The following is a 12,015-nucleotide window of genomic DNA, read 5'->3' as shown; positions in this document are numbered from 1 at the left end:
TTGCATTGAGAAGGTTTTGATTGGCTAATAATTTTGAGCTCTTCTGAAGTAGCCAATCAAATCGATTTAAATTCCAACGAGAAACCACATCACAACACGAAATTTCACTCGAAAGCACAATAAACCCTCCCTCTATTAAATACTTTAGCAACTTATGTCGTTGTCAACCTTACACTAATTGATGTCCTTCCTCCATCCATCCAGCCCACGTTTACCAACGATTAGCAGCTAAGCCATGTAGAACTACATCGCACGGATTATATAGTTTATACCAAAGTCTCCCCAAGTTCACAAGTTTAGGCAATTATATCGTGGTGCCATGCATTATATGATTAATCAATAGATTTGTAAACTGGCGCCACTGGCACGGCCTTGCGGAGGGCTTGCCACATGGCGAGTGTGGACGCCACGGGGTCGTCCTTGCCAGAGTAGTCCAGCGCATCGACGTGCCACATACCCACACCCCGGAGGTCCAATTCTCGGGCCATCTGGTACTTGACACCCAAACTCGTGACGTTATCATACCAAATCTGCCAAGTTGCATTGGGTGTATGCACCATCAGGAATGGCGACTGGCTCATGGGATCCCATCCGTGGACAGAGTCTGGGTCGGATAAATACATTTGGACTTGCTTGTAGTCGACTTGGCTCCCTGCAGCGTCGCTACACGGCGCGCCGCGGAATGGAACCTATCCATATAGAACAAACAAATAGGTTAACAGGAACAATGAATAGTCGTGAGAAATCGATTCAATGGAAGCGATGTGTGACGAGGGGTCGTACAGGTGGAATGTGGCAAATTGGACGAGCGGATTTATAACCGGGTTGGTCGTGGGGCTTACACGGGTACTTGTAAGCGTACCACGGCAGCCCCAGCACGAGTTTTCGAGGGGCAATGTCATATGCGACAATGTACTCTTCAAGCCCTTGTTTCACCAACGCCAACGGACTGTTGGCACCCGCAATGCATTGGTAATAGATTTGGCTTCGCATGTCGTACTACATATTGAAGTTTAGTCGGAGATATGAGACAAGGTGTGTGTACAGTACGTACAGACATGACAAAGAGCAGATCGGCATGGGTGGCGAGTCCGACCCAGTCATAGTACCGCTGGTCAATGCCATGGGGGGCCCACGGCACGTCGAATGAAATCTACTAACGAATGGAGTTATGAGTGATGATGAACCCTGACTTGACACACTTGCCTGCGCATGCCGAGTGAACTTGGACGCGACCAGACGAGCCCGAAGTTCCTTGACGAGAAGGGTCTGGCACTTGGCCGTGGCGCCAGACATCGCGACCTCCGTGTCGATGTTGACGCCGTCGGCATAGTTGTCCACGATGCTGTTGTACGTGGCTTCAATCCAGTCGGCTCGTGCTGCCTGGTCGCACAGCATGTGTACGTCGTCAAAGTTGTGCTGGACGACAATCTTGACGTCATGGGCATGGGCATGACAAAGGAGCTCCTTGTCCAAGTTCCACGCAATCGTCGTGAGCGTGTCAAAGTCGTAGTAGTGCCAGTTGGTCGAGTTGACTGACGGAGAAAATGCAAACACTTCAAACGCTGGAGTGCGGGACACTGGGAGACACAGGGACATATGTGCACAAGGACATGACGACAACGCATTGGCTTCCCTGGCGTTCCATTCCAAACACGATGCCAACGTGGCACACACGACCGACCATGTGCCGAAAGATCGCCACGCCATCATCAGCAATGAATTCTGAAATTGAAAAGTGCATCCAAACATATAGATGATCACCATTTATCAGGATCAATTATCTTGGTGGAGATGCTCTAATAAATAACTTACCGTCATTTGGATTACCAGTACGAGTAACGAAGTACATTACAACAGGCAGCAATTATATAGATGAAACCCATTTATTTGGTGCAGCAATTTCAGAGCAACTACCAACCAGTACAGTATTAACGTTAACTTACTAGTACCAACAACAATCATCCCGAGTCTACGCTAGTACTTTGACAAAGGCAAACATATCGTCGATAGCAATTGTCGGCAGTCCATTGGGCAGTTTGGCAATGCGCACAGTGACGGCAGGGGCCACGGCCACAAAGACATTCCATACAAACGTCGTGTTGGTGAGTCCAATGAGGGGGCCGGCATACGTCCCGTACTTGAACACGAGCTGGTTCTTGTTTTGGACATAGATGGAGGCATTGCCGACAAAATCAGGGTAGGCCATCGCAGTGTACTCGCCCGCCAGCCATTCCTTGACAGCGTCGGACGGGTGGTACGTGGGCGTTGGAGGCGTCGAATCGAAGGCTGCTGCTTTGCAATCCCCCACGGGATACAGCGCATCCGCCGCTAACACCGACTCGTTCCACGCAGCAACCAGTTCGTTCTGGGGAATGTCCAGCAATATGCCCAGCACATACGTACGAACGCGACTCAAGCGCTGGATGTTACTTCCCTTGTCCATCAGTTGCCCGTTGTTCAGCAGCACTACCCCCAAGCCGCGGCTAGGCACAAATCCCGTGCGCGTCTGGTGCTCGGCCGTGTCGCCGTTCTTGTCAAAGTAGTCCAAGTTACGGTACATGCTGGGGCCGACAACGTCAATGCCATAACCCGCCCCCAACGCCCGACCCCCTTTAGGGTCAAAGTGGTAGCCCCACGACGTCCCCATCGCCCCCACAAACACAGCTTGAATCTCGTGGCCTAGTGGAGCACGCAAACGCCCTTTTGAGTTTCACCAAAACCACGCCACATCTAACTAAAGATGTGACGTACCCGTGATCATGTCTGCGATGGGTTGTGTTGATGCAAATAGAGGGCGGCCTTTACTGAGCAAGAACTTGCTGAATATCGCCATATCCTACCCATACCACGTTTTGCCTAAACATTGACCTTGATACTGGGGCGTACATACATGGATGGACGATACAACCGACCCATCGGCCTGGGGAAATGGTGCCAGGAATGAAGTCGAAGCATCCCGAATGTCAAACGGACCTGCCACAGTGCCATTGCACACAAAGTGACCTTTGGAAAGCTGATGATCGGCCGGCGCGTGCTCTGCCCAGTCGTACGTGTGCATCATCCCCAACGGCGTCCAGATCGCTTGCGTGAGGTATTCGCCCCACGTCTGGTTGGTGACGGCTTGAACCACTTGGCCCAAGATGGCAAAGTTCACGTTGGCGTATGCGTAGCCTTGCCGATACGTCCGTGTGGTGGCATACGACCCGAGGCGCTGGACCATATCCCGCTCGGACGAATACACACCAAAGCTCGCTTGGTAGTCGCTGTCGCCTTCGGCGAACACCGAGTTCATGCCCAAGAGATCGTGCAGCGTTGTGTACGTCTGTGCATACTTGTCGTGGAGAGTAAACCACGGCAAATGCTGTGTCACGCGGTCGGTCCATCGCACACGACCTTCGTCCACCTTCCATGCACATTTGAATTAACACGTGAACCAAACGACTTGAATATGCAGTACCAGCTTCGCAAGCGCCACCGCCACCATGGTTTTGGTCACCGATCCAATGTGGAACATCGAGTCGGGCGACACTTGGTTCGCTGGGTTGGCAACCTAACACAGTCAACAATATAATTCGTTACTGGTCACGATTTAAGGTAGCTGATGTATACCACCTCGTTGAGTCCAAAACCTTGGGCAAGGAGAGTCTCGTTGTGATGCACCACTGCTAGAGCCCACCCAGGGGACCCAGACGCTGCATGCTGCGCAGTCACAAACTCTAGGATGCGCATCTTTTTCACGTCCCACGACGATGTCAAGGAAGCCACTTGCTCTGGAAGGTCGACGTCCGTCTCATGGGGCTTGAACATGCTGAAGCTATCGGCGACGACACAGAGGCTGGCTAACCAACCTAAACACAAGCAAGCTCCCCACATGACGATTTTGGAAATACCAATGGCACCCAAAGTGAACTGACATGCATTCCAAGCAAATGAACGTCAAATAATCAGATTCGAACAAGCACTTCAAGTTTGGTCAAAGGTCGCAGGTGTACTGGACTAGTAACGTTAGTATACTTTTATTCGCATGTAAAAGTATGGTTGTAAAGCACGATCAAATTCGGCACTGCGTCCGCTTCTACAACACTTTAGATAGTTTCTCCATCATGATCTCAAAACACAATTCACCTATCCATGGCTCGACTCTTGTGTTGCATCCTACTCAGTTTGAGTGCACACCGCTGGACGACAGACGCGGCCCCGCCCCTCTCGTCGTTTGGAATTGGCTACCACGTCGGCCACGCAAGCAAGATCGAAGGTGATTTTCAGTCCATTCGGCAGCACTTTGGCGGTGTCCGCACCTTCTTGACACATGTAAACCCTCAAGTGAACATCATTGATGTGGCAGCGACTGTGGGGTTGAAAATTGCCACGGGGATTCCAGTCGACAGCTCTCGCTTTGAATTGGACCTGACCGCGGTTGTCGCCGGTGCAAAACGAAATCCAAGCGCTGTCCAGGCTGTGTATGTTGGCAATGAAGACCTGCTCCAGGGATTCGACGCTGGTCGACTCGTAGGATTGATTCAGCAAGTCAAGCGACGTCTTGTGGATGCTGGCCTGCCGTCTATTCCGGTTGGAACGGTGCAGACAGACGGGTCGTTTTTGGAGTTCCCGTATGTAACGGACGTGTGCGATGTCATGGGGGTGAACATCCATCCGTTTTTCAGCCATGGCCAGCCGATGGCCAACTTTGAAGCTCGATGGCGGAACATGAAGGCCAAGTTTCCAGCGTCCAAACTTCGAATGACGGAAACGGGGTGGCCTACTGCTGGAGGATATTCGCCGACCGGACAAGACGCCAACGAAGCCACGTCGTCGGCGTTCTTCAAGGCGTTTTACAGTTGGCACCAGAAGGAACAAAGCGATATGCCGTTTTGGTTCATGTACCAAGATGTGCCGTCGAAAGGGGGGTTTGAAACGTATTTTGGACTGTCGAGAGTGGATGGCTCGTGGAAGATTGATTGGCAGTCGTACGGCTCGCCCCCGTCAGCCCCACCCGTGCGGCCCACATCCGCAATGGCAGTCGAATCGCCCGACGGCTACAGACTTGCGGTGGTGAATGGCCAACTCAAGAGTTTACAGCAGCAAGAGTCGGCACTTTTCATTTGGGATCTGGCCACAAATGGCCTTCGCACGAATGGCAACAACTGCTTGGTTGCGTCAGCCGCCGCAACGAACGTTCGACTCGAGCCATGTGACCCTAAGAGTTCCAATCAAAGGTGGCTGGTACATCGTCGGGCTAATCGACTGACTCATGTCGGTGATGGCATGTGCATGGACATTGCCCCGCAGGAGCGCAAACCCCAATTGGCTCCGTGCGATGGTGGCAACGACAACCAAATGATTCGAATGGTCAGTTTGCAGTTGCGATGCACGTTAGAAAAAAATGTCGACTATGCTGGAAACGACCTCAAGGCGGTGGCTACTCCTGATGCAGCCGCTTGCTGCAAAGTATGCCGCGACACGGCGAAATGCAATGCGTTCAGTTGGATGCGAGGCACTTGTTGGTTGAAGCGTACGAAAGGACCGAAATCGTCCAAAGACGGTGTCGTGTCGGCTGCGTTTGGCTAACCGCGCCCATTATAACTCTATACTTTCAGTGGCTGTGATGGCGCTAATATAAGCTGCAAGTTGTTCACGATTTGAACGATGTCTTTGTTGATCGTGATCACACAAACGCTTGCCAGGTGGCTGCTCACTTCGTCGCGGATGGTGGGGCTATAGTACGCCAGACGCCACAATGCCCGTAAACTCGAATGTTGCGCGCACTCTCTTTTGACATGGAGTAAAGCGCACAAGTGCCCAACGAGTCCCGCCGAATCGACCACAATCGTGTGTGCTGCTTGCTCTCCTGACACTTGAATCAGATTTGCGACGGAGTTGGCCGCGGTGCATTTGGAGTCAAGAAACGCATTCGCTGGATCGGGCACTTTGAGTAGCTTGACGAGCATGTTCAAGAAGGCGACTTTGGTTGGCTGGGTATGGATGACAAAGCTTGAGAAGGCTGTGAATTCTTCAAGCACAGCAGCAAGCCAATAGTTGACTTCTGGGGACGAGAGTCGCAACTGCAGCAAAACTGGCAATGTGGTATCGATCATTATGCTGATTTTGGATTTGTCCAGATGCACAACGCCCCACAGCCTCTGAAGCACACACGTTTTATCGATGACACTTGACAACGATGCAGTCAGTGAAGCGATAACCTCGAGCGAGTTGTCGCACGGAATCGGCCGTCGACTTTGTTCACCCACGGTCATTGTGTCGACTTGAACTTTCATCAGATACAGTTTTCGTCCTTGCTCGAAATATCAATATCCGTATATGAAGTCGCCTCGCGACTAACGTTAAGGGCCTTGGCACTAAAGTAAGTGGCTTGCAATAGAATCGGTTACGAAATTGATTGGCATCAACCCCTATTGATAGCACGGGGGCTAATTATGGCACAACTAACTGCCTTCTCTTGTCAAAGTAGTTGCAGGCACAGAGCACGCATGCCCAGCATCCTTCCCCGCTCTGCGGCAAATGGGCTAGCGACGAATCTATCGCAGTGGAACTCCAAGCAAAATGATTCCGCCGCAAATGTCAATGCCGCCTCGGTGGTCCTTCAAGTGCGCAGTCACCTGCGGCAGTCTGCGGAGATGGGGTTTGTTGCGTTTCTACAGGCGTTGAAGCAAGCGGCAACTCCAGCTCAGACGATTTCGAGGTCCCAGCTCAAGACCACGTTGGTCAACCACAATCTCCAGCTCTCGGATGTGGTGAGCCGTCCTTACTCATGTATGCTCTGGTGCTCACGTCAGCAACTCGCAGGACATTCGAGCGATTTCGATCTTTCTGGGCGAAGATGTAGGGGGAGCCATGCCCATTTTGACCCTTCGCGACTTGATCTTTGTACGTCGACGACATTTTGCCTGTTTAAATTCTCACTACGTATTCAAATTTGTCAGGGCAAATTGGAAGGCCGACGGCTTGACGTGGCCAGCGCTGCGTTTCGCCAAATGGATGGACGGCAACGAGGGTATGTGGCTGTGGACGAAATCCTTCGGAGCCACGACGCTTCCAAGCACCCCGACCTGATGTTTGGCAACCAATCGACGCCGATTCAAGTGCACAGTGCGTTTGTGAAATCGTTCACGGCGCTCGTGCCTCCATCATCCCTCGTCAACCTCAGCCAATGGCTCGAGTACTGTCAATGTCTCAGCGCAGCCACAGAAAAAGATGATTACTTTGAGCTCATTTTCACCCGAGTGTGGCATGTTTCGGCGACGTCTATTTCCCTGGAATCGAACGTTCAATCCAAGCTTTCCAACAACCAAACACTGACACCGCGGTCGTCGTTCACTTTGCTCGACGACTTAAACAACAAGAACTTGCTCGCCACAGCGTTGGACTTTCCGTCCATGCCGATGCCCGTATCCCCCGACTTGCCATTGACGCCAGTAAAATCTCCTGCCCCGTTCCAAGCGGACATGAACCACACAAACAACAACATCACGGCGCGGAAAACGTCCCGCAATGCCACGTTAAACAGCACCCAAACGGCGGCGTGCATGACCCACATGTACCCCGACAAGGGGGGCATCTTGCCAAAATCCAAGGACATTGGCGTCGGTACCAAGATGATTCTGTCACGATTGCGAGCGACGTTGAAACAGCGGGGGGCGGGGGGCGTGGTCGGGCTCAGTCGAAAGTTCCGCCTCATGGACGACGACAACAACGGGTCGTTGAGCCTGCTCGAATTCAAGAAAGCCGTGCGCGAGTGCGAAGTCGACTGCAGCGACGCCGACTTGCGTCTGTTGTTTGACGCGTTCGACACGGATGACAGCCAAATCATCGACATCAAGGAATTCCTCAACGGGGTGAGAGAGCCCATGAACGAACGACGGCTGCAGCTCGTGCGCATGGCGTTCAAAAAGGTATATTAAATCTACCTGGCCTGTGACCTTGGGCTAAGGTTTGGCCTTAGATTGACCGAAACGGAGACGGGGTGCTTGAACCAAGCGACATTGTCGGATGCTACGACGCGAGCAAACACCCCGATGTCATTGCCGGTAAGCGCACGGCGGACGCGATCTTTCGGGAGTTTCTAGACACGTTCGACGTGGATGTCAAGGACGGCAAAGTCACCCCCACTGATTGGGAGCTGTATTACCACAACATTTCGTCGGTGATTGACCACGACGACTATTTCGAGCTCATGATGCGCAACACGTGGCAGTTAACGGGTGGCCAAGGGTGGGCCGCGAGCTCGTTCGAGTCGAATCGTGTTCGCGGCACGGTGATTCTAGATCCAGAATCGCCTCCAGTTGTGTTTTCTACCCCCAAACGATACGGAAATGCGTCTACGGGATTGACGTCGTGCTTGCAAGTGGATTCATCAGCCTCGTCGATGCAGTCCGGACAGCAGCAACTCGTCGACATGCAGCACCCCAAGGAGCTTCGTCGAATCGTCAAGCGGCTGAAAACTACGCTGAAGTCTCGTGGGGGACGAGGGTACACTGGCCTAGCTCGTGGGTTTCGCCAGATGGATGCCAACGGATCAGGCACGTTGGACTTGAATGAGTTTCGAGCGGCAATGGACCGCCTCCAATTGCACATGGGGGCCAACGACCTCTGGGCGCTGTTCGACTACTTTGACACAAACGGAAATGGTACGTCGATGAATGACGTCTTTTCCATGCATATGATCTCCCTCCCTCTCATCCATATATGTCACTAGGATCGGTGGACGTGTCCGAATTCGTCAAGGGTGTCCGCGACCCTATGAACGAACGGCGGCTGTTGTTTGTCCACATGGCCTTCGACCTCTTGGACTCGGACCACAACCATGTGTTGACTGTCGAGGACATTGTTACCACGTACGACGCTCGAAAGCACCCGGACGTGTTGGCCGGGCGAAAGACAGATCGAGAAATCTACACGGAATTCCTCGACACATTTGAATCCGCCGCGCGAGTCCACGACGGCCAAGTGACACTCACCGAATGGACCGAGTACTACGCCAACATCAGCGCCAGCATCGACGACGACGACTACTTTGAGCTCATGATGCGCAACGCGTGGCACATTTCCGGCGGCGAAGGGTGGGCGGCCAATTCGACCAACCGACGGGTGCTGGTCAACGATTCCCAGGTGGTGGAACTCCAGAACGATTTGGGCGTGGCTCGATACGAACAAATCCAGGCCCAGCTCGGCAAGCAAGGGTTTGGCACGGCTGCAAACTGCGCCAAAGTGTCGTTCTTCGATGTCCTCGACCATTCCGTGCGCCCCCCCGCTGCTGTTGACAAGACGCGGCCAGGCCGCCTGCGTAACAATTCCAGCGACGGCACGGCCAACTGCTTGTCGATGGCTCCAGCGTCGTCATTTTCTGGGACATCATTGAATCCTGGAAAACGGTTGTCAGTGGGACGTTTCGCAAGCGCGGCCACATCGGCATCAACGGCCTCGTCGACGTACAACACCAATGGAGCAGTTGCCCCGCAATCTCAACAGCCCATTGCGACAGTGGGTGTGCAGCCCATTCTGTCGCGCCTTCAAGCAGCCCTCAAAGCGACGCAGCACGGCTTCATCGGACTCAGCCGCGCGTTCAAACTCATGGATTCCGACGCCAACGGACATTTGAGCATGTTGGAATTCAAGCACGCCCTGTCCGGGTTTGGGATCGCGGACGTGGACGCGCGTATATTATTCAACTACTTTGACCTGGACCACAATGGGACGCTGGAAATCCAAGAGTTCATCACGGGGTTGCGAGGGCCGATGAACTCCCGGCGACTCGGGTTTGTCCGGGAAGCGTTTGCCCGCATCGACAAGAACGGAAACGGCGTCCTCGAGCCCAGCGACATCGTTGAAGCGTACGATGCGTCCAAGCACCCCGAGGTGATTGCCGGACGAAAGACACCCGACCAAGTGTTTCGGGAGTTTCTTGACACGTTTGACGTGGACGGCCACCACGACGCCAAGGTCACGCCGGACATGTGGGAGCATTACTACGCTAACATCAGCGCCAGCATTGACGACGACGACTACTTTGAGCTCATGATGCGCAATTCGTGGCACATTTCAGGCGGAAAGGGATGGTGTGCCAACACGACCAACCGTCGGGTGCTCGTCAACGACTCCCATGTTGTGGAAGTCGAAGACGATTTGGGCGTCAACATGTCCAGTGTGCCAGAACGACTGGAGCGACAGATCAAGTCGTACATGAACCAGCCTGGGACAATCAAAACGCTCAACTCGATCAACGTGACTGCGTGCTTGAATCACACGGTGGACCCTCCGAAGTCAGCGCAAGCTACCCCCACCCGACTAACCGAAGCCAAAGTCATGCCGCTGCAAGCCATGCAACGCACGACAGAGTCGGTCATCCAACGACTTTCGAACAGTAGCATGATGAGCACCAACCCCAGCGTGGCACAGGTGGATGGACTGTGGGGGGCGTTGCGCCAAGTGCTGCGATCGAAAGGACTCGTGACCATCGTGCAAGTTCGCCGAACCATCTTGCAGTATGGAAAAACCATCGCCGCCACCCAAGTGCAAGCCGCGCTGGGGCAAACCGCTCAAGTCACGTTGCCGACGGAGATCGTTCAGAAACTCGTGGACGACGTGCGCCAACGCTGTCCGCTGCGTGGCGAAGATGTGACAAGCGCTCGGGCGTCCACGGCCGGATTCTGGAAGTGTCTGGCCATGCCCAAGGACGACCAGTTGGTGAAAATGGCCAAGCGGGTGTTTGCCCACTTGCAAGTCGAAGCCAAAGGCGACTGCACGCCGCTGGTGTTGGCCAAGGCGTATGACGCCCCCAGCCATCCATCTGTGATGCTCGGCCTCATGCCCGCTGAAGACGTGTTCAAGGACTTTGCACGGTGTTTCGACGTAGACTCGTCAGGGTGCATTCCGTACGACAGCATGGATACGTACTGCAGCGACCTATACTTTTCGGTGGGGGAGCTTCGCCACTGCCTCCAAATGTTGCGAGATGTGTTCCACGTCGAGATCCCCACCACGACGTCTTAACACCATCGATGGAGTAGAATTGTTGTCCGAGTTATATATATTACTTCGAAGTACGTAGTAGTTGTATTTGATGAACCGCTGCGATACCTACACGATACATACAATGGAGTATTATTTTATCTTGTTAGCGTCAAACGTGTAACGTGTGAGGCTGACACTGCTTTGCCCGTCGAGGGAATGTCGGGGCTGTGGACGATGCAACCTTGTTGTCAGGAAAATCGAGACGTCGTATGGGGGGCGGCATGGACAGTTCCTGCGACAAGCGATCCAGGGCTGTTGTGAGGCGCAAGGCGCTTGTAGGTAGCGTATACGAGGCACCCTCTGCGATCATGGAGGACGAGGCATCGGGCGGAGCCTGCTGGAGCTTGTGGCGTAAATGTTGACTGAGTTGCTGTAATTCGTCGAGAACTTGGGCTTCCAACGTTGCACGAGGTTGTGAGCTGGAACTGTGCAAGTTTGGACTGTGACTCTTAAGTGTCTGTGGCAGGACGGAGGATGTGGGTGGAACCAGGGCGGTGGAAATGGACGATGTCTTGGTCGATGAGAGAAAGTCGGTCGGACTTATAACAGTCTGCCCGAACGGTGCTGTTGCCTGGCACGACGTTGGTTCAGGGGCTTGGAGTTGGTCTTGTTTCGTTTTCGCCAAGTCCGGCAAAGGTGGTGACACGACGTTAATCGATGCGGACGTATACTCGGTCGACTGGGCATCAAAGATCATTCGAATTGACGGGGACGCCAACACTTCCTTCAGCGCACAAAGTTGCTGCCATCGCTCCCTCCACGAGCCATGGGCGTTCGTCAACGGCAGATGTGAATGATGCATGTGGGCCATGGCAGGCAAAATGTAGTCGTTCTACTTGCATCGGTCAATGGCTGGACGATTGACCATGAACACGAACGAACCAACAACTCAAGGAAGCACCGGTTCGACGACCCTGTGGACGTGTACAGCCGGCTTGACACGACCCCCAACGCCGCATAAAATTCGTCAAAACTAGCCAAATT

General features: G+C 53.4%; 6 protein-coding genes across 7 annotated transcripts in view; 2 read left to right on the top strand and 4 right to left on the bottom strand.

Annotated features, from left to right (window-relative positions):
• Positions 1-296: 296 nt before the first annotated feature.
• H257_03596 (hypothetical protein) lies at positions 297-1,724 on the bottom strand. The gene is made up of 4 exons (XM_009827755.1): positions 1,207-1,724; positions 1,055-1,153; positions 784-999; positions 297-689 (listed from the first exon to the last, which is right to left on the bottom strand). Exons 1-4 carry the CDS (start codon positions 1,711-1,713, stop codon positions 333-335), a joined length of 1,179 nt encoding a protein of 392 aa, XP_009826057.1. The 5' UTR covers positions 1,714-1,724; the 3' UTR covers positions 297-332.
• Positions 1,725-1,852: 128 nt separating this feature from the next.
• Positions 1,853-4,596, bottom strand: H257_03595. Of its 2 annotated transcripts, XM_009827754.1 has the most exons (6): positions 4,129-4,596; positions 3,616-3,851; positions 3,461-3,553; positions 2,894-3,406; positions 2,755-2,839; positions 1,885-2,682 (listed from the first exon to the last, which is right to left on the bottom strand). In XM_009827754.1, exons 2-6 carry the CDS (start codon positions 3,808-3,810, stop codon positions 1,973-1,975), a joined length of 1,596 nt encoding a protein of 531 aa, XP_009826056.1. In that variant the 5' UTR covers positions 3,811-3,851; positions 4,129-4,596; the 3' UTR covers positions 1,885-1,972. The 2 variants fall into 2 exon arrangements, with proteins under 2 accessions (XP_009826055.1, XP_009826056.1); XM_009827753.1 differs by lacking the exon at positions 4,129-4,596 and having other exon boundaries at positions 1,853-2,682; positions 3,616-3,896.
• On the top strand, positions 4,135-5,812 carry H257_03594 (hypothetical protein; the record flags this gene model as incomplete). The annotated part of the gene is made up of 1 exon (XM_009827752.1): positions 4,135-5,812. The coding sequence occupies one exon, from the start codon at positions 4,135-4,137 to the stop codon at positions 5,569-5,571; it is 1,437 nt and encodes a 478-aa protein (XP_009826054.1). The 3' UTR covers positions 5,572-5,812.
• On the bottom strand, positions 5,597-6,257 carry H257_03593 (hypothetical protein; the record flags this gene model as incomplete). Its single annotated transcript, XM_009827751.1, has 2 exons — positions 5,597-5,614; positions 5,640-6,257. The coding sequence occupies 2 exons, from the start codon at positions 6,255-6,257 to the stop codon at positions 5,597-5,599; spliced, it is 636 nt and encodes a 211-aa protein (XP_009826053.1).
• A 200-nt stretch (positions 6,258-6,457) lies between these two features.
• On the top strand, positions 6,458-11,119 carry H257_03592 (hypothetical protein). Its single transcript, XM_009827750.1, has 5 exons — positions 6,458-6,755; positions 6,808-6,888; positions 6,945-7,913; positions 7,964-8,648; positions 8,717-11,119. Exons 1-5 carry the CDS (start codon positions 6,492-6,494, stop codon positions 11,008-11,010), a joined length of 4,293 nt encoding a protein of 1,430 aa, XP_009826052.1. The 5' UTR covers positions 6,458-6,491; the 3' UTR covers positions 11,011-11,119.
• H257_03591 overlaps positions 11,101-12,015 on the bottom strand; it is a 4,916-nt gene continuing 4,001 nt past the window's right edge. Inside the window, exons 8-9 of the mRNA XM_009827749.1 lie at positions 11,914-12,004; positions 11,101-11,863 (exon numbers count right to left, since the gene is read on the bottom strand). Of these exons, the coding sequence (XP_009826051.1) occupies positions 11,141-11,863; positions 11,914-12,004 (814 nt within the window). The 3' untranslated portion in view covers positions 11,101-11,140. The remainder of the gene's footprint in view (positions 11,864-11,913; positions 12,005-12,015) is intronic.

The sequence above is a fragment of the Aphanomyces astaci genome (genome assembly GCF_000520075.1).
Source record: "Aphanomyces astaci strain APO3 unplaced genomic scaffold supercont1.6, whole genome shotgun sequence".
Lineage (NCBI taxonomy): Eukaryota > Oomycota > Saprolegniomycetes > Saprolegniales > Verrucalvaceae > Aphanomyces > Aphanomyces astaci.
The sequence above is the reverse complement of the archived record's forward strand: the minus strand, read 5'-3'. Positions and strand labels throughout refer to the sequence as shown.